Genomic DNA, 21,301 nt, shown 5'->3' on the forward strand with positions numbered 1-21,301 from the left:
AAGTTTTGAATGTTTAAAGTATTTGAACAGTTTTTAAGTTAATATGCAAGTTTTTTAAAATTTCTGTATTTATTTGTTTTTTATAGAGTTAACTCTCAAACAGCAGATATTTTACAACTAGGTAAGTATTTTTTTTCTCTGAGAATAAAATGTTTTAATGTAAAATTGCTATTATTTAAAATATAACAAATATTTTCATATATTAATACAGAAAATAAAGAAGAAAAAGAAGTTTCAAAAGAAATTGTTGAAATAAGGGTAACTGATGTTTAGTAAAATTTAAAGTATTTGAAAGAAATAACATAATAGAAATTCAAAGAAATTATGATAATGGCTTAAAATAGTTTTTATATTAAGACTATGATTAACAAAGTTTAATCAAACACCTTTATAAAATTACCTGAAAATTAAATTAATCAAGCATTTTTGAACAAACGGAGTCTTTAAGAGTTGGCTTACTTAAAAAGATAACTAAAACTATTATTGATTTTACTATTCAAAACCAGCATTAAACGATTCCAAACACAATCAAAATCTTTAACTATAGAAACAACTTACAATCGTTAAACAACATATCCATAATTACTATTATTAATATAAACAAAAAAAAAAAAAACAGTAGGTACAATTTAAGTATTTTTCTTTCAAACATTTAAAAAAAAATATTATTCTGATTTTTAACTTGAATTTGTAAAGTTAAAATAATAACACCCAATAATAAAAAAGAATATACATTGGTACAATTACAAAAGAAATATATTACTTCACAATAATAATTTTAAATTATGGTTTAAATAAACATGAAATTATTATTAAAATCTGATAAACTTTTTAATGTATTTGACAACTGCTTCTAGGTAGAAAGAGATCACTTGAACTTACAAAATTCAAGTTAAAAAATTCTGAATAATATTCTTTTTATGTACATGTTTGATAAGAAAATACTTAACATTGTACTACTGTTTTTTTTTTTGTATATATTAATAATAAATTATGAGATATTGTTGTCAACGATATAGTCTCATAAGAATAAAGATGCTGAGATGGTTAACGATAGGCCGTGGGGCAGTAGCGGCCAAGAGGTGCACCGAGAGAGATAGACAATACTGTAGGAAACACTAGCAACACAACAATCACACCGCTGCTCTGATACTAACAAGAACCACGCTGCACGTACCACGTATGAAAGGTGGTCTTAACAGCCCCCTGCTTATTCAAGAATAACACAAAGAAAAATAGAATCGCGTCATCAACAACATATCATAGACATCCCGAGAATACAACATATACATCTGATCACACATAAATTCTTAACCCAACGCGTGGCAATATCCAGAGCCTTAAATCACAAAGCAAACACTACATATAAAATAAAAGGTAACAAATAATACGGTAGAGAGAAGAAACAGATTAAATAAAGCAGCACGAAATACTGAACCAAATAACTATCCCTGCCAGTAGAATCTCACATAAAATAGCGGAAAGTATTAAAAACCATCAGCTACACAAGCCTGACGTGTATGTACAATATTCTAGTTCGAATCCTCAAACGACGAAGCGAGGTTAACAAATATCTCACAAAATGAGCCAGATATAAAAGAAGACAACAACAATACATTTAAATATCACATACGCTTCAATGCAATTACACGTTAGAACGACCCGAAATCATGAAAATACATGACTAATCATACGACGCAATCACTTAAAATCTATCTTAACTTCTCCTCCGCCTAAGTGTTCTATTCACCTATTCTGCACCAACACGTATGGAATACAGCGGAAACACTCACTACAATACTCAGTCATATTAGTAAACGGATAATTACTATTATTAATATAAACAAAAAAAAAAAAAACAGTAGGTACAATTTAAGTATTTTTCTTTCAAACATTTAAAAAAAAATATTATTCTGATTTTTAACTTGAATTTGTAAAGTTAAAATAATAACACCCAATAATAAAAAAGAATATACATTGGTACAATTACAAAAGAAATATATTACTTCACAATAATAATTTTAAATTATGGTTTAAATAAACATGAAATTATTATTAAAATCTGATAAACTTTTTAATGTATTTGACAACTGCTTCTAGGTAGAAAGAGATCACTATCTCTTATATTCAGTGCTTTTCAAACAAGTCCTTCTTTTGTAAATTTCTCCACACTTCTTAAATACTCCATGATTGCAACTTCTCTCAGAAATGAAATTAGTTTTTCAACTCCTGAACCTTACATTCTTTTTGTAAAGATTAGTTTTTCATACAAGAACACCATGACTCATATCTCTTGACAAATCTTTGCATCAGGGTCTGGAATGGGAAGATCTGGTTGTGCTGTAGAAAGTAAATCATGTGTCAAAAAACGATATTAATAAGAACAATAATAAAAAAAGTATTTAATGGGATTAACGATTAACACTATTAAATAAATTTTTTCCACAGTGAGCTAAATGATCTTTGTTGTCAATAATATTTTTAGAGTTAATGAATAAATATTTTATAAATACTCACAGACACCTTAAGTGTTGGCTCCAGCAAATAAATTTAATGTAAAAAAAACAAACAAACATTTTTCGATCACTTTCAGTTTTATGCCAGGTTAATATATTGTTCCATAAATCAAATCTTATTCCAGCAGTTAAAAAAAAAAATGAAACATTCACTGTGACGATGTTCAAATTCAAAACATAAATGTGATGCATGGTACATAATGATGATGATATGATATAGTAAAAGTTTAAATATTTACATAACTTTCCATAATACGATTGGAGATAGACTAGAAAAATTTTGTTAAAAAAGTTGTGACACACCTATAAATGTCTAGTGATTTAGATGACAAAATTTACAGCATTGTGTTAAGGTTCACTACTGTTGGAAGTAACATAACATTGCTTGTCACATTTGCACTAGATTAATATTTTCTTAAGTATTGCTTTATAAATTTCAATAGTTTCAATATATAACAGCTAAGAATAACTGAAAGTGTTGTGTAGGAGCCTAGACTTGTCCCGATACGCTGGGATTCCTAACAGATTGGGCCACAGCAATGTTATAATTCATTTTTGAGATATCATGCACATGCTCCTTTATTCTGATCAGTAATGATCTTTTAGTCGAGCCTATGTAGTCAAGATTTCAGTCAAACCTAGTATCTAGTAATGGAATTTTATATACACCTAGGGCTTGTCTGCTGTCTATAAAGTCTTTTTCATTGGTAAGTAAATGAAAGACTGACAGGTTTTGATTATATGCAATATTTTTGTTTACCTCCCTAGCTATTCTAGAGTATATCTTGTGTAGCCTGGGATCATACTCTGGGGTTAGGTATATCTGATTGTGGGTTAAATGCTGCTTATCAGTTAATGTATTATTGACTATATTCAGTTCTATTTTTCTAGCTAATTTTGTGATGCATCTTGTGTTGTATAATCATGCTTTGTGGCTATGTTTTTAATAAAGTTTATCTCTTGCACAGTATCTTTATTAAAAACTTTATTAAAAACATAGCTGGAGAACAGGATAAAGGAAGAAGATCTAACTCCTGCACTGTATAATGCTAATGAAACTGGTTTGTTTTTTAAAATGCTCACTTCAAAAACCTTTGTTGCCAAGAATGACAAGGAAACTTGTGGGTGTAAACAACAAAAACAACATGTCACAGTGATGATGTGTTGCAATACCAATGGGAGTCATAAAATTCCTTTCCTGGTGATTGGAAAAGTCCAACAGTCATGATGTTTTCAGCACAGCAAGATGAGTCCATTACCAATAGATTATCATGCTTGAAAGAAAGCACAGATGGACTCAGAAATTTTTCTTTTGGTTTCATGATAAATTTATATCAGCTATGAAGGAAGAACTGAAGAAAAAGAAATTTCCATTAAAAGCCATTTTTCTAATTGATAATGCTGTCAGTTATCCCTCTGATTTGTCTCTGAAATCAGGTGATATATGAGCTATCTTTCTCCCACCAAATGTGACAGCTGTAATTCAACCTATGGATCAGGAAATTTTGGAATCAATTAAGCATTGCTATTGGCATGCAATTCTCATCTCCCTATTGATGAATGTGAAAACAATTCCACCAAAGCTATGATACAGATTTGGAAAGCAATCAACGTTTGTGATGTTATTTTCAAACTGCAGAAGCATGGGACATTATGGAGAGTACTACAATAGTGAAATAAAAGTTCATGGCCTTCGATTGACACTGAGTTGGAGTCTGCATCAAGGGATAGTGAGACAGTCTATTCAGAATCATTTCTGTATGCTGTGTTCATTGATATGTTCTAGGAGAAGAAGTAGTTGAAGAAGAGAACATTACTAATTGGTTGAATGAGGAATATTGTGGAGTGGACTAAGCTTTAACAGATTAAGAAATTATCAAAAGTGCACAGTATGAAAGTGATAAGGAAAAGGACACCAGAAGCAGAGAGAATGAAGTTTTCTTACACTATTGGTGCCAAAGCTACCAACATTTTTCCTGCAGTATATAATTCAACATTTGCAGTACTGATGTGATGCTCATAAAGTGATTGCATGACAAAGCATGCTGTCGATGAGCATTAAAGCAAATAAAAATCTGACATTTTCAGAAGTGACTACATTCAGTAGAAGATGTGACATTTCAATTGGGCTGAATTACATTTTAAATTTCTTTTACTTTATACAAATACATGTCTCTTATTTGTTTTTTAAATACATGTATGTACTACAGACAGCAAACATGTAATATTAAATTTAATAAAAATTTAAACTGACATCTTTTATCTCTAAGATATCCAACACACTCATTAATCCAGCATTCATTTGTGCAAGGAATAGCTGCTGGATTAACAAAAGTCTACTGTATAACAATATTTGACAAAAATTTTCTCAATTGGCAAGACCACCACAAAAATACTCTATAGCCCTTAGTCAATTTATACAACATAACAACTGCTGCCTACCTCATTTATATACTCTTGTGGACCTATAATTTGCAAATAGATTAAGTTAAAATAGAACAAATATCGTTACTTTAGTTCAGTGGTTCTGAAAGTGGTTGCTACTGCCCCCCTGTGGGTGGTCATTAAATCTAGGGGCGCTGGAGGCAGGGCACTGAACGGCAGTGCCATAACTAGCCATTCCTGTGCCCTGTGCAAGAATTCACATTTAAGCCCCTTAACTAATTAGGTTTGGGAAATTAATAAAATAAATATATGCATTTTGGGCCCCCCTTTCAAGTGGGCCCTGTGTGGGTGCACCTGTTGCACCTGCCTAGTTATGGCACTGCTGAATGGTGACCAGAGGCAAAAGTTGGGGTCACTGACAGCCCTTCCCTTTCCTCTGTTAAACGGATAAGAGGAAACATTGCATTTAATGGTTTCCAGATGTTGAGAACAATGTACAGTAAGGGCACAAAGTGTGAGATTCATAGAAAAGTTTTCCTAAGAATATTTCCAATCCTTTCTCACACAAGAGAAAATGGGTTAGGGGGCGTTGGGTATAACTTTATGGAACAAAGGGGGCAGTGGATCGAAAAGTTTGGGAATCACTGCTTTAGTTTTACAGTCTAAGATAATTATATTAGAATACCTTTTATTTTCATTTATCATTTATAAGTTTTTTAGAGTTTTAAATTGTACAATAGAGCATATACATTATGTAGTTGAAAAGTCTTATTTAAAAAATTGTCCATTTGAATAAATAATGATAAAAATATTCATTTAAAATATTAACTATAATATTTTGTTATTATTATTAGGCTGAAGATGATTTGCTTGATGAAAGTATACAAGAACAAATAAATGCAGAATTAAAAGCTTTAAGGATTCAAATTGCAAAAAGCCAAGCAGTTCTTGCCTTTCTGGTAAATAATAAGTTTTTGATAAATAAGGCTATAAATTATTATGATTATTTTAAAATTTTATCAAATAATCAAACACTCTGCTGGAGCTCGGTATATATAGAGGGTAATTATAAAGTCTCAATTTATTTTTCTGAAAATGATAATAAAATCAATTGTTTGCAAGTTGTGTAAAGCATGATGACCCAAAAAAAGAGAATTGATTTGGTTTGTACATGTTTGAGTGGATTAACATATACAAAAATACCATCAGATTTTCTTGTTCCATGACCTTCAAGAGATCATGAGATATGGCTTGGCTTGTGGCATAGTCCTCCTCCAGCATTTGCAATACATAGGATATGCTCTGTACATTTCATGAATTTATAATGAAGGATCTTCACACTATTGGTTGTGTCATAGTGAGCATCTAGCTTAATTTTCTCGTTGATGACATAGGCTCTGTGTTGTTGTAGTTTCTACACAATCAACCATTTTGTGCAGTATGTGGGTCTCCTGTACATTTCCACTTGCCTAAATTTATTAACCAATAGTCTTATATTGACCCTCATGGGAGAGGCTTCCTGAATTTCTAGGTCAAGTTTGTTGATACTTCCATGAATGTTAATCCACTGAAACATGCTCAAACTAGTGATTCTCTCTTGAGTTCAGCATATTTCACATAACCAGCAAATAAGTGATTTTCTTATCATTTTCACAAAAATAGATTGAGACTTTATAATCATCCTGTGTATATATTGTAATCGACCTGCAGCAATTAAACTGTAATGTTATATAGTTTAAATTAATATGTCAATGTCTGGAAGAAAAATGATATGAAGGTCTGAGTAGCATAGCTGGTAATATATCTATATGATAAACCAAAGATACAAGTTTGAGTCTTGCTCTGAGTTTTTCTTCCAGAATTTTCTACATTTTTTAATTAAAATTACCGTAATTGCTGATGATTAATCTTAACTTTAAATGATAGCATATCCTACTTTAGGCTAAATTACAAGATTTGATTAATTAAATATTAGTTTAAATATAACCTTAGCATCTAGGCTTAAGTAATATTGTTTATATACTAATTTCAATTATTTATTATTATAAATTAAAAGATTATATTTTAAAAAGGGTAAAAGTTAAAAAATCTTTAAAATCTTCTCAAAAAACAACCATGAGAAAATATCCTTCTCAGTCTTTACCAATTTTCAAGAAGACTTAATTAAAAACTATAGGCTACAACTTTCTTCTAAAAAGGAGCCCTGTTATAGCCAGGGCAAAATGCATTCAGAGGTAATATTAAATAAAGCTTATTCCTTTTTAGAAGAAAGTTGTAGTCTATAGTTTTTAATTAAGTCTTCTTGAAAATTGGTAAAGACAGAGAAGGATATTTTCTCATGATTGTTTTTTGAGAAGTTTTTTAAAGATTTTTTTAACTTTTACCCTTTTTAAAATATAAATTTTTAACTTATAAAATATACTGATTTCATTGTTGAAATTTTTACAAATATATTTATTATTATTTTAGCAATCTAAAGGTTCTAGTGTATCACAAGAAGTAATAGAACATTCCAATTCTGAAAAGTGTTTTAAAAATTCTGAAGCCTCAAAAAGTCAGGATAACATTATAGAAGGTATTTTTGATATAATTCTAATAATATAATTACCATAATTTCTTATGTAATATGGATTAGCTCCATACTCCATAACCACCAGTAGGTTTTTGCTAATATTTGCTAATGATATGCAAACTATGAGGTAGTAATATATAGTTTATTCTAATCTTTTCTTTTCACTGGTCAAATTTAGTTTCAATGTTCTTTGTCACAATATTTGCTCAATTAGGTCATGAGGCAGAAAATAGGAAAATAAAGTTACATTACCAAAGTCTCAGCAGCCACATATTAGAACTTTGCAGGCCTCAGGTTTCTCATGAGTCATTTAAACAATTTAGTATTGTCTTGTTAATAAATATCCTCTTACAAATATATCATTATTAACTATTGCTTTCCACCTATCCATAATTAATTAACATTTAAATTGATTGAAAAGTTTTACCATTATGTTCATAAAAAGGATCACCTTTTTATGAACATAATGGTAAATGTTAAAATAAAATAAAATGGTAAACATTACCATTTGATCACAATTCAGTTGATCCTAGATGGTGTTTGTATACATGGATAGAGATTGATCAAATTGCTATAATTCATTTGTATACAGGATTTGAATGATTAGAATAATCTTGGGTTAGTTTGATTCAAAAAGTATAAGCACCTTAGGTGTGGGGTGCATGGGACTCCCATTGTACAGAAGCTTGTTGTTTTTCCCAAAGTGTGATTTGTGATTCAATTTCATGCTGAGTATCAAAACAAGTGGACTAGGGTTTTAATCATCACTTGCAATCTGATTGTATCTACACATAGTGTTGTCATCATGATAGATAAACAATTCAGACAAGATGATATGTTTCCTTGGCATTTGCCGAGAATTTATTTCTAAGTCTATATACAAAATTTAAAATTGTATGTCAACCTTGAGACAATGTTTGCGGTACAAGGTGAAGACACAACGAAGCAAAAGCACATTGACCAGTAAAGTGAGGTTAGCCTCAGTCTGACATCACATAGGTTGGGAATGGTGGGCATGTGCCATGGTGCCAACCATTGCACTTGACCCCCACCTAGTGCAATAATACATGCAATTAACAAAAATATGCTGGGAATTGGATGCTTCTTCCTGAGTGCATTGTCAGCTTGGTTTCTGATGTTTCTTGTTTCAAGTTTGTGGTGATCATTGACTTAGGGTCACATACACCTATTGTTGTACAGGAAACTTGCTCTGTACCTGTCTTTTGGTTAACCTCTGTTGGCATTCTATCAGACAGTATGCAGGTTTAAGTTTATCTATGGAGATAAACATCTCTTTTTGGCATATTCAGATTTTGAACATCTTGTCCATTCACTATAGTATGGGGAAAGGTACATCGTATGGCAGTTATAGCAATGGCTGTACAGCATCATGCTGCACAAAAACATGGGTGCACCAATGCAGGTCCTGAGGGACAAATATTTTCCTTGCACTGTGGCATCTTGTTGGCATTGGTGTTATCTAGTGCATCAGTTCCTTGAGCTGCTAAGTGAAAACTGCTGTGTTTGTGTCCATGTAAGGTGGGAATTTGCTGGGTAGTCATAGAGTTGTCTCATAGACGAATTCAGCAGTTGTTTCCTTAATGTCCTCCTTAAAACAGCTTGCATCCCTAACAACACTTGGTAAGACCTCCATCCAACATTCAGCCAAGCAAGCTTTGAATGCAGATTTCAGCATGCAGTGGCTGTTCTCTACCAGGCTGTTTGCCATAGGGTGAAACAATGTGGTATGGGTGTGACTGCTGCCCAACAATTGGTCAAAGCTCAGAACAGGTGCAATTTGAACTGTTTACCCTGATTGGTAGTAATCACCTTCAGTACCCTGTAACGCGTGGCCCACTGTTCATAAAATGACTATGAAATTTTTAGGCTAGTTACAGAAAAAACCTTAGCTGCATTAGTTTCATCTTATGCAAGATATAATGATATGCAGATTACAGTCATGAAGCTACCTACCATTAGGTTAGGTTAGGTGAAGTCTCAAATTGGATAAAGAGCTTAGAGAAAAAAACCAAAGCAGTGGAGAATATGCAATTGCACTTAGCAAAGAAGACAAGGATTTCTTCTATATAGATTTAACATATAGATTAATTTTCTCAATGGTTAGAGAACACTAGACTTGGTAACATGGTTAGACTTCTGTACTCTCATAACACCATTGCATTCACTCAGTGGGCATTAATAAAAGATGTCACTGTTACAGTAAGTTGAAACATGCTCATTGTGCTTAGTAATTGGACAGAATTTGCATACAACCTGGATTACTAAACATTATTTACATTATTTATATGAGTATTTTAGGTAAATACTTCAATGTAAATACTTAATTACCAAGATTTGGTTTCCCATGATGACAGATGGACAGACCCTTAAGCACATAGAATTGAGAGAATATAATTAAAGAACTGCAACAGACAAACATAAATTCTATGCACTACCCTTAAGAGCACTTTTATATAACTAATGGTACTTTACCTTTTACTGTCTGTAATTTTGTTTGCATCACATCTTCATGCTGGCAGGTATTTGATATCTGTTGCATACTGTACTTGCATCACTGTTGTTTAAATGAGTTTAATGTTGAATTCAATTTTTAGAATGCTTCTCACATTCTAAGTGTCACTAGTAAAGCTGATGATAAAACAAAAATGATCCTCTTTTGTAAATATTTTACTTTCTTAAAGAAGCAATAATAAAGAATTATTTTATGAATATAGTGCCAAATGTCTGAAACATGGTTGAATATTCTGTGCATAAAGATTTGTTATTTTTTTTAATCCTTTCTGTAACCTCACTAGCATTAACAATAAAAATGTGAGCCTGCACTAACATCTTTTCTAATTTATATTTGAATAATGAACACTTTTCCTGTTATAAATATTAGCAAGAAGACTTCTTTGTAGCTTTATCTTGGTCACGTAATTTTATTGAATTATGTCTGTGAAGATTTGATGCTCTTTCCCAGTATTTAACTATATAATGCCATCAGATGTTACCATTTGGTATTATAATACATTTCAGTACAGTAGAGAGTCAAAAATCGGAATCAATTGGGGACTGGGGTTGTTCCAATTAGTCATTTGTTCCAATTACCCATTATGTACCAAAAAATACATTAACCTGTCCAATGTTCAAATTTTTCTCCATTGCATGTCGCCTCGTGTTGAATTTTCGTCGATTTTAAGCCAAACAAAAATTTTTATAATAATAATCGAGGCTATTGTATTGTTAAAAATTATTTCTGCATTTTGTACAAACAAAATAAATATATTGAAGAATATAAAAACATGAAAATTATACTTTAGAAGTAAATTTAGTATCAAAAACGTTCGATTCAGCTTGACACAGTCCGACTGAAAATCGTGCCGATTACCGGCAATTCCGATTATCAGTGTTCCAATTAACGACTCTCTACTGTATTATGTTATGTTCATAACGTTTTTAATAACACTACAGAAATAATTTTTTCACTAACTCACACAGAAACATCAGTACCTACTCTAGTACTTGATTTATTAATCATACAAAAATTTTAAGAGATTTTATGTAATTTTAATTTTTTTTTTTGAAAATCTATACAGAAATGTTCATTTTAAATTTACATCACTTTGTTGATGGAGTGTTTTTGTAGATAGATCACTTTTTAATTTCATGTTTGAGAATCTGTACAGAAATGTTTGATTTAAATATTTATATCACTCTGCCAAACACTTTTTACTTTTAATTTATTCTGTGTACATTGTGTTTAATGAAATGGCTGTATACAGAAGAAATGTGAAGATCTAAATGGGGTCAAAAACATTTGTGTGATTAGTAAATTAAGTGCTAGAGTAGATACTGAGGTTTTGTGTGTTATTGACTATTATTCCAGCTTTGTGAGTTTTATAATTTTTCACTTCTTCAGAATATATTATTCTCTCTTTTTCAACAATAAGTCATAATTAAAATCTGCAAGACATGAGAATAAATTCACTATGCCAAGTAGATTTTATTGAAATTAAAGTCTCTGGAGATGACTGAAATATGAATATTCATTTTATCAATGTCTTTTGAACTGACTAACTTGTAAGATCAAAAAATCTTAGCCAGAGTTAGTTCTTATGCTGATAAGTTATTAATTCTATCATTTATTATTTTTTTTATTTCATCAAAGTTTTTAATTTATTTTATTCTTATGTTAATATATTACTTGTATAATGTTTATATCATTGTTACATTAAACAAGTTTAATATAATAATGATATGAACATTATATACTGTTAAACTTGAAAGCTTTATTATTTCATTTGCTTATGTTTTTGTGAGGTTAAAAAGCATAGTATTACCATCTGACATTAGTATAAGACGCTCATTAGTATTTTGAATAAATAGCACATAGTTTAATTTGAAAATGCTTTTATCAATTATAAAAATAAGATAATTTAAATACTATTATTTAAATTAATTTAATTATTTATTTTAAAGATGTAATAAAAATTACTTAATGTTTGTTTCTCAGATGATATACATCGAGATATTAGAAATACATATTATGAACACTCACAATCATTTAAATTGGAACAAAAGTTCGATCAAATCAAGCATCCTCCAAACAGGTAAACTCAATTTTAAAAAGTATTGTAATTGTAATTAATAATAATTAATATTTTATGAAATTATGAGATCTAGATATACAGTTGAAATCAGTTAAAATGAACAAAAAAGATCAAGTACATTTGCTTCTTATACCATTACTTGCTATACCAAGTTTTAAAGATTTAACCTGTATCACTAGCAGTGGATATAGCAAGTATTGATTAATATGTAACTCATACTTTTGCCAAAGCTTTTTTATTTGACTTAATACAATAAAATTTTAAAATATAATAAAAAACTTTCTAAATTGTTTACTGCCATTTGATTTATGTCATTTCTTCCTTTTCTTAAAAATGCCATCTGAGATTTTAATACAATATTTTACTGTATATAATAATTAATATATCTGTTTTTAAAATGGTTGAACCATCCATTGCTATAAATAAAATTTTGATGTCCAAACTCTAATAAACTTTTCTACCTGTACACTTACTGTATTTTTTCAGATTGACCAGCATGTTGCATATGACCTGGGATGACCAGCATGCCAGAAACTGTGAGGTTACCAGCATGTTGGTTAAACTGTGACTAAAAAATAAAATTAATTAGATCTAACAAAACTAGTTGTTAAATAAATGTTAAAGAAAACATTCTTCTGAGTACAGTAAATAGTGTTGTCACCTTTTCAAACTCGCTGACCCAGATGGCAAGTCAGGCTTGTTGGAACAAAAGTTCCTGACGCATGTGCAATGTCATTTTGCAATGCAAAGAATAATGTTCATGCAGCTTCTAAATCAGTTACAGTTAGGAACTAGGGACTTAAGTAGTAACGTAAGTAATCTAAATTAGGAAAGAAAGAACAGACAACTCAGTTTTATACAAGACATGTACAGGCGTACAAGCAAATAAAAAAAGAAACGGTTGACAGGAGGTATGTTGCGTGCCACACGTCAGTGTAAACAGAGTAACATGGTGAAATGGCAGATGAGTTTCAGTCAGTGTGAGGTCTTCCGCTGTTAAAATAGTGTAAATTTACAAGAACTTTGTTTCATTGTAATTTCACAATTTCTACGAAATTTCCAGACGAAATTAATAGTTCACCCAGACAGTGAGTCAATTCTCGGACTGTCCAGGTGAAAACCGGAGGGGTGGTAACACTAACAGTAAAATAATAACATTGAAATTGACTGACTTATAACCAGGAAGAGAGTTTTCATTTACAGGATAATAAAACAATTAGCAGCTTATTGATGTTAGTAGTAGTGCTTAGTCAGTGTAGGTTTCACTGACAATATGGCACAAAAGTAATAAAGTTTTACCAGTACTATCCTGATGGTAAAAGAAAACACCTTCCTCTCAAATTTCAAAGCACACAAAGCAAATGTTTATGGTATAAGTTGAGATAATTTACAGTGAGTTTCTGAAATTCGATATTTTTATTTTTGCATTTTTGGATCAAATAAAATGAACATAAAAAAGCATTATTGGTATCATGATGAGTATTAATACACAATTAACCATCAACCATAATAATCGGGCAGATTACAAGCAACAAATATAAAATGTAGAAATTATATGATAAGGCATTAGGTGTCATAGGTCCCCAGATGGTGCCTTGGATAACCGTTTGATGGTTGGATGGTTATATCTAAAAGTTCAAAAGTATCTGGAGGATAGGAGTCATTCAGAGATCCAGTGGCATAACTGGTCAGCACACCGCATAGTAAGCGAAGGTTGCAGGTTTGACTTCCACTCTAGGCCAATTTTTTCTTCCAGACTACACTAAATTCTAAATTTAAAATCTAAAATCATAGTTACTACTATCGTCAGTAGATGGTGCCTAATACCTTATCATATAATTTCCAAATTTAATATTTGTTGCTTGTAATCTGCCTGATTATTATGGTTGATGGTTGGTTGTGTATTAATTTATATTTATCAGGTTAATGTGACGTGTTGTTGTGTTGTTGTTATGATGATTATTTTACATCATTGAAAAGAATACTTAATGCAGATATTACCTTATATCTCGGCAGATAAGACGACCTTCAGATAAGACGAGGTATAAATTTTCATCAACGTTTTATAGTTTTAGCATATATCTGTCCTATAAGATGACCCCCAAACTATCAACGGCCTATGAATTTAGTTTAGATCAGAGATCATCATTTGAATAATAATACTGTATAGTGTAAACGGAATTATGTCCTATTTGTAATTTTTCAAATGCACAAATTTTATTTTCTTGCATCTGGCAGCACTGCCTTGCGTTAGTTGCAAACATTCGCACTGATTCGGCATTCAGGTAATTACCTTGACTATTCACAAAAACGTCGTATGGGCTATTCTATTTTGTGCACATATCCTACTCTCTACTAGTAAATAATTACAGTTTGTCCATTTTTTATAATGGTTTTAATTTATATAAATTTCAATCTAATTTTTTTTGTATCTGTCCTATAAGACAGCCCTGGATTTTGGAGTTTTTTTATGATTCAACTATTGTTTTATCTGCCGAGATATACGGTAAATGTATAATCATAGTTTTTTATGTAATGATGACAGTTTCACAATTTTAGAATAAAAACTTTTTAAGTATTCAAGAATTATTTTATTTAATTTTTGAAAAAGGCATTGTTTAATACATGCATTTTATCATTGAATATGCAGACCTGAAGATTTCCACCAAGCAATATAACCTATTAAATCACTAAAATAGGGTTTAGAACTGATTGTAATAAATTACTGTACTGTATATCCATCTTTTCATATTTTATGTTTTTAGAGAAAAACCTCAACTAACTCAGACAACCTTATTAGTCTGAGTTAGTGTGCATTTACTGTATTAGAAAATACTTTGAGCTATTTCCAAACAAGTATTAAATGTTGTAAATGATAAATTAAGCTTAAAATTTACTCTGTACTAATTTATTGTAATCAAAAAGTCTTATATAATAATTAATTTTAACATTATTTTTTTAAAAAGCTGCTTTCTTTCTTCTTTAGGAGTAACAGTTCATCAACAAACCCAAAGCCTATGCCTTTACACAGAGCTCATTTTGCATTTTCCTGTCCTGTACTTCCTAGTCATACATCATTTATTACAAGAGCAACTCAAACTGATCCAATTGATTCAACTTTCAGCTCATTTAAGACTTCAAATGGTGAACATCTTTTTGAAAATCTCAGATCAAACAGTTATTGTAAAACTTTAAATAGAACAAATGCATTGAACACTGATGATAGAACTGTTGGAAATAGTATTCCTGATTATAAAGTGGCCTGTGCTGCTCAAAGTCTTAAAACATGTCTGCTTGCTGTGCCAAATGCATTTTGTTTCCAAGAAAGAATAGATTCACCAATCTCTCCTAGTTTCCCAAGAAACAGAAGTTTTAGTTTTGTAACTGCTATTAAAAAAGGGAATCCACATTTAATAGATGCAACAGATAGTTATTATTGTACAAACATAGAAGAAAAGTTTTCACAGTCTGCTACAGATTCTTTAACTAAAGATAATGTCCATTCTGAAGTGCCAAATGTTTCTTATTATAATTCATACAGTAATATTGGAAAAGAATATAGTCCACAAATAAAACCGTGTCCAAATGAAGATAAGGAATATAATAGGTGAGAATATTAATTTTCTTGTATATTTTCTATAATAAAATACAGTAAAGTCACTTTATAGCAACTCTCAATTTAGTAACTTGCCACAATGTATTGACCAATATGTAAAGTACTGGATGATCTCCCAAAATGTAAAGCTTGCTTACTATCAATATAATTTCTTTTCCCCTGTCCTTTTTTATCTTGTGATGTCAATGGAAACTAATGTTTATGAGCATGTGCCAACTGTGTCACTTCTTGATAGCTGGTGTTTGTCTTCTTTGGAATGTTGAGAATGCCATCTAACTGCTATTTTTTGTAGTCTTCTTCTGGCTCTAAATCTACTTTCTTCTTATGAAGGCAATATATTGTAAGATGTTCAATGCAAAAGGAATTATATTAAAGCATGATATCCAAGGAACAACTTTAATTTCGCAGTAGAACAGATTATTTACAGGTCTCGATCTTTATACACTTCCCAGGTTTCTCTATGATAACAATACAAACAAATGAATTCTTCGCATAATTGATTCTGTTACAATTACCAATTCAATACTATTAACGTACAATAATACATATCCTACAATCGCAGATCAATTCTTAACTTACTTAAAAACTAAATGAAAGATAGTTGTATAGATAGAAGGGGAAGGAGGAAGAATTGATAGGACAGGGAGTACCCAAATTCTCGGTGAATAACTTGGTGTGATTGCTCGTTTCCAACTTCCACATCCTGATGGATGTTCTCTTCTGAACCCTTTTGTCTCTTAACAAATATGATTTCTCCGAGGAAGATTTATCTCAAAGTCTGGCTTATTTTCTCATAAGTCTCCTACTCTGAGGCCCAACTCACCAGCTCTGGTCCCTCTCGAAAAACTCAGTCTTACTGGTACATGACTTGCTTCCGTTCAGTCAAAGAATGTCCTCCTGAAATGAGGTTTTGCCCTCAGGACTTCCTGTAACCTATTGTTAACTTCCAACACCCTGGTGGGAAAGGGTTGGGTCAGAATTTCTTAGAAGTATGGAAACAATAGAACAAAGAAAAAATGGACAGAGAGAGAGAGGATTAAAAGAGAGAAAATATGAAATTAAAATTATACAAAAAAAATATGGCATACTGCTACAATATAATAAATCATCAATTGTTATTCTTAACAAGACAAATATGTAGAATTCTGATATTGTGAATTAATGTAATTTAATCTTCAAGCTTTCCAAATTTTGATTCTTTCTTTTGTATTCCAACTCTAGTTTTTTTTTCATTTCTTTGATAGTTATTGTTATCATTTTGTGATCTATATTTGTCAATACATTTGGAATCATAGGCTTTCTTTAGTTTCGAGCTATAATGTAATCTATTTGACTCTTAATATTTAACTTGTGCCACCTTGTACCACATGCGTATTTGAGAATTCCTGTGCTTGAAGAATGTATTAGTTATAAAAAGATCATTGACACAGAGCTCTAATAGTCCATTCCTAACTGCCAAACTTTCCCTCTGGTCACAGTTGATGATCTAATGTTGTTAACTTGTTTCTCCTTCTTGAGATTTGGTAGAATTAAATTGTTTGAATTTAAAAAAAAATTGTGTGTGTTTTTAAATTTACAAAATTTAAGAAAATTCTTAAAGGAGACAATACATAAAATTGTCTTCTCACTTGTCCTTTTGCATGCACACAAAGACAATAATAGTTCAAAATTGACATTTCATTTGAGGTTACTTGTCTGCCTCAATATGTAAAACATTAAAATAATAGAATAATTTTGTTACATATAAAAAAAAATAATAAAATTGCAAAGGTTCGAACCTATATTGTGTAATTCCAGTGCCCAGTATCTTATCCACTTGGCTAATGCCATTACAAGAAGAAGTGAAACTAATAGACTTAAAAGCTCAACACTCAATTTTCAGAGGCTCAGTTTTCGGAAGTTCTTGAGAAATGGGTCTTATTATTTGGACAAGGAGCTGTTTGGATTTACGGCTGCATGCTCGCCAAGTTTCATTCAAATCAAGAGACCCAAACATCAGGTCCTCTTCTTACATGATTTGCAAACTTAGCAAAATGTCTCAATTTATGGCATGTACTGTACATAACATGGGTTCATATAACACGGCGAAAAAATTTTGATTGTGTTTGTATAACACACTAAAAGAGACTCGTATAACATGGTAAAACATCATTGCCGACTCGTGTCATGAGCGGATTGGTCGAATCTGGACCAATAGCGGATATTGTACGAACCGTTGAGTTTAAACAAGCAGCAGACCTACTAAAAACCATTTATTATTTAATGGCCATAAAAATTATATTTATATTAATGATGTTTCCAAAGTTCAGCAAATTTTTCGCAGAAAAATAACTTATCAGGAAACACACGCCCGCTGTTTGATGAGCCGCTCCATGACAAAACAAGCTTAAGCAATGGTGTCATCAAACGGTGCACATCGGTAAGTAATCCTACAATTTTTTGTTTATAGCATAGTTTATACGGATTATTCCCAAAAAATTATACGTGATTTGGAAATGTTGAGTCAAATTAGTCTAGAATCAATTAATTTTATGGAAGAAAACCTTTCAAACAGCCGTAGCCCCTAAACTGCACACGTGCTGGGCTGTGATTGGCTCATGTATTTAGGTGACTCATACAACATGGATTCATATAACATGGAACGTATCTACCATGTTATAGGGGGATCTACTGTATGATGTTTCTTATTATAAGCAATACCTGAACCATGACAGTGTGTACTTCCACACCTCAAACATATGGATTTATGGTTATATGCGTTCTTTCTATTTATCATTTGTACAGTTTTGACTTTTAGTAATTTGCTCTTCATAGTGATTAACTAACTTTGAGTTTGTTCACTTGTTCTGCATATTTTAACAGCTTTTGCCAACATTAAATTTTCCTCAGTAAGGAGCTTTTTTCTATCAGCATCACCAAAGATATGAGTACTATTCTGTCTGTGACCAGGCTATCATGCAAGGTACCAAATTTGTAAGTTTTGCTCTTATTCAACAATGCAGTTAAGAAATCATCAGACTTTTTGTTTTCATGTTGAACAATTTTGTTAAATACAAATCTTTCATATATGATGTTTACTTTGCGTCGAAAAATAATCCGACCTTTGTGCCTTTCTCTAACTTAATCGTTTTACTAGTAGTGTTACGGAGACGTATAGGTACTTGTCCCTTTCTATTAGGGCTTACTAGCACATCGGCGCCATCGATCCTCTCGTGGGAGACAGGTGTCACCTCGCATGGAATAACCCATAAATACTCCTACTAATGTTTTCAAGGTATTCTTTTGTTCTTCTGAAAAAGTATTGAAAATATTTACTGCTTCTTGGCTAATTGCAGACATAAATGCAGCAATTTGTACCTTAGCTGGCTTCCTTTCTAGTTCTATAAGTATTGCATATTATACAAACTGTTGGTGTTGGTCTCTCCATGCTTTATTGGTAGTTTCACTTACTTGAGTTAACAGAACTGGCAGTCTTGGATTAATGTTTTTTCAACTAATGGTAGCCTCTGATCTTTGGTTATTTCAGATTCCTTTTTCTTTGGTTGGGACCAAAGTGATGTCTGGCATACTGTTATATCACTGGCAATAATAATGATTCACTTATAGAGAATTAAACATGCCAGGATTTACAACAAAGAACTGACATATTTATTTATGAACATGCCACAACTCAGAGTCATCTGGTTATATACATGACAAGAACCAATACCAATTTTTTTTTTTAAAACCTTTGCATGACACAGGAAAAATTTCATACTTTCTATGCAAGAACTGCATTTTCACATCAGCAGAAAACAATAACAACTAAATATTAAAATAACAAGATCAATGAATGTGAATGTGAATCATTATCAGCTTTATTTCATCTTTCTACAAAAATCTTATTTTGGATTTTTTGCATTTCTAATGCCCTAAGTCAGTGGTGGCGAACCTACGACCCGTAGGTCAGACACTGACAGACACAGGCTTTTCAAATGACCCATGCGTTGATTTTTATAAACTTATTTTTTATATCATAAAAGAGAGAACAGACAATCAAAAATATTAAAAAAATAAAGTATATATATATATATCTAATGTCAAATTTATAAAAAAAATATTTCCAAGTGGACATTGGCTAGCTGATTTTCAATTGTATCACTGCACCTGTGTATGGACTCATGACAGTTAGTCATAAACTTGGCGTGCAATAAAAACATTATTTATCGCATTTTTCATGGCTTGAAAAAATTAAAACTTTAATTTTTCGAAATTTTTTGAAAAATTTCGGGAAAAATATGACTAAAATAAAGTCACCAGGTGTCTCACAGACGCCTTGTGATGTAGGAAGGATTATTAAAGCTTCTCATCTACATATGTATGTTTATCAAGTACATTAATAAGAAATATCTTTTTAAATTATTGTATTCTAAATATAAATATTTTTAGTTATAGGTCTGTACTATGTCAGCAGTTAAAAAAATAAAAACAAACGATACAAGTTCCAGACCATATCAAACAGAATGGTATGATAAATATTGTGTGATTGAAAAGAATAAAATGACTTTGTGTGTAATTTGTAACGAAAAAGTCACTTCTCATATATACAATGTAAAAAGACATTTTGAAACATTGCATTCTAATCTTGGCCTTTCAACAGATGAAGAAATAACATACTTTTTACAAAAGAAAAAAGAAAATCATTCACAAACCAGTGTTTTAAAAACTTTTTGATTTCCAAAAAATAACATTACAGCTGTTATTTTTCAAGTTGCCCATTGCATTGCTCACCATTGGAAACTTCTTTCAGAAGGAGGGTTTGTAAAACAAGTGTTTTTAGAATGTAGTGCTACTTTGTTTGCAGACTTTAAAGAAAAAGACTTGATTATAAAGCATATAAATGAGTTACCAATAAGTCACAATACAATTAAAGATCGAGTAATAGAATTAGAAAGAAATATTTTTTCACAAATAGATAACTACTTAAATTATGCAGAAATGTATTCAATTTCTTTAGATGAGAGTAATGATGTAAATGGTTATGCACAATTAGCAGTTTTTGCTTGATATAAATCAGGCAATATAATGAAAGAAGAGCTAATGAAACTAATAACGTTGAAAGGGAAGTGTACTGGTCTTCATATTTTTAAAGAATTTGATATTGCATTTAAAGAAATGGATATTGAGCTACAGAAAATTGTTTCTGTAACAACAGACAGTGCACCCAATATGGTGTGGAAAAACATTGGTTTTATTCAGTATCTTAAGCAAAACATTACACATTCTCTGATTGAATTTCATTGTATAATACACCAGCAAGTTCTATGTGCGAAGCAAGGTTTAAAAACATTTTCCAATGTAATGCCAGTTGTAATGAAAGTCATCAACTTTATAAACACAAGAAGTCTTAATAAACGACAATTTGCACAAATATTAGAGGAAATTGAGTGCTAGTATTCAAGGATTTTGACATACAACAATGTTTGATGGCTCAGTTGTGGTCAACTTCTTAATCAGTTGGTCATTTTATTAGAAGAAATTAAGCTCTTTTTGAATGAAAAAAAACAATAGTTTTGACGAATTTTCAAATATAGATTGGTTAAATGATTTAATGTTTTTA

At 31.0% G+C, this 21,301-nt stretch overlaps 1 protein-coding gene across 1 annotated transcript in view; it reads left to right on the forward strand.

The window, feature by feature from the left end:
- Positions 1-21,301, forward strand: part of LOC136972759 (inositol 1,4,5-triphosphate receptor associated 2-like) — a 180,433-nt gene that overhangs the window by 92,755 nt on the left and 66,377 nt on the right. Inside the window, exons 10-15 of the mRNA XM_067267386.1 lie at positions 87-121; positions 212-258; positions 5,756-5,860; positions 7,371-7,476; positions 11,990-12,086; positions 15,073-15,693. Of these exons, the coding sequence (XP_067123487.1) occupies positions 87-121; positions 212-258; positions 5,756-5,860; positions 7,371-7,476; positions 11,990-12,086; positions 15,073-15,693 (1,011 nt within the window). The remainder of the gene's footprint in view (positions 1-86; positions 122-211; positions 259-5,755; positions 5,861-7,370; positions 7,477-11,989; positions 12,087-15,072; positions 15,694-21,301) is intronic.

This window comes from Centruroides vittatus, unplaced genomic scaffold (assembly GCF_030686945.1).
Source record: "Centruroides vittatus isolate TY-2023 unplaced genomic scaffold, ASM3068694v2 contig_301, whole genome shotgun sequence".
NCBI lineage: Eukaryota > Metazoa > Arthropoda > Arachnida > Scorpiones > Buthidae > Centruroides > Centruroides vittatus.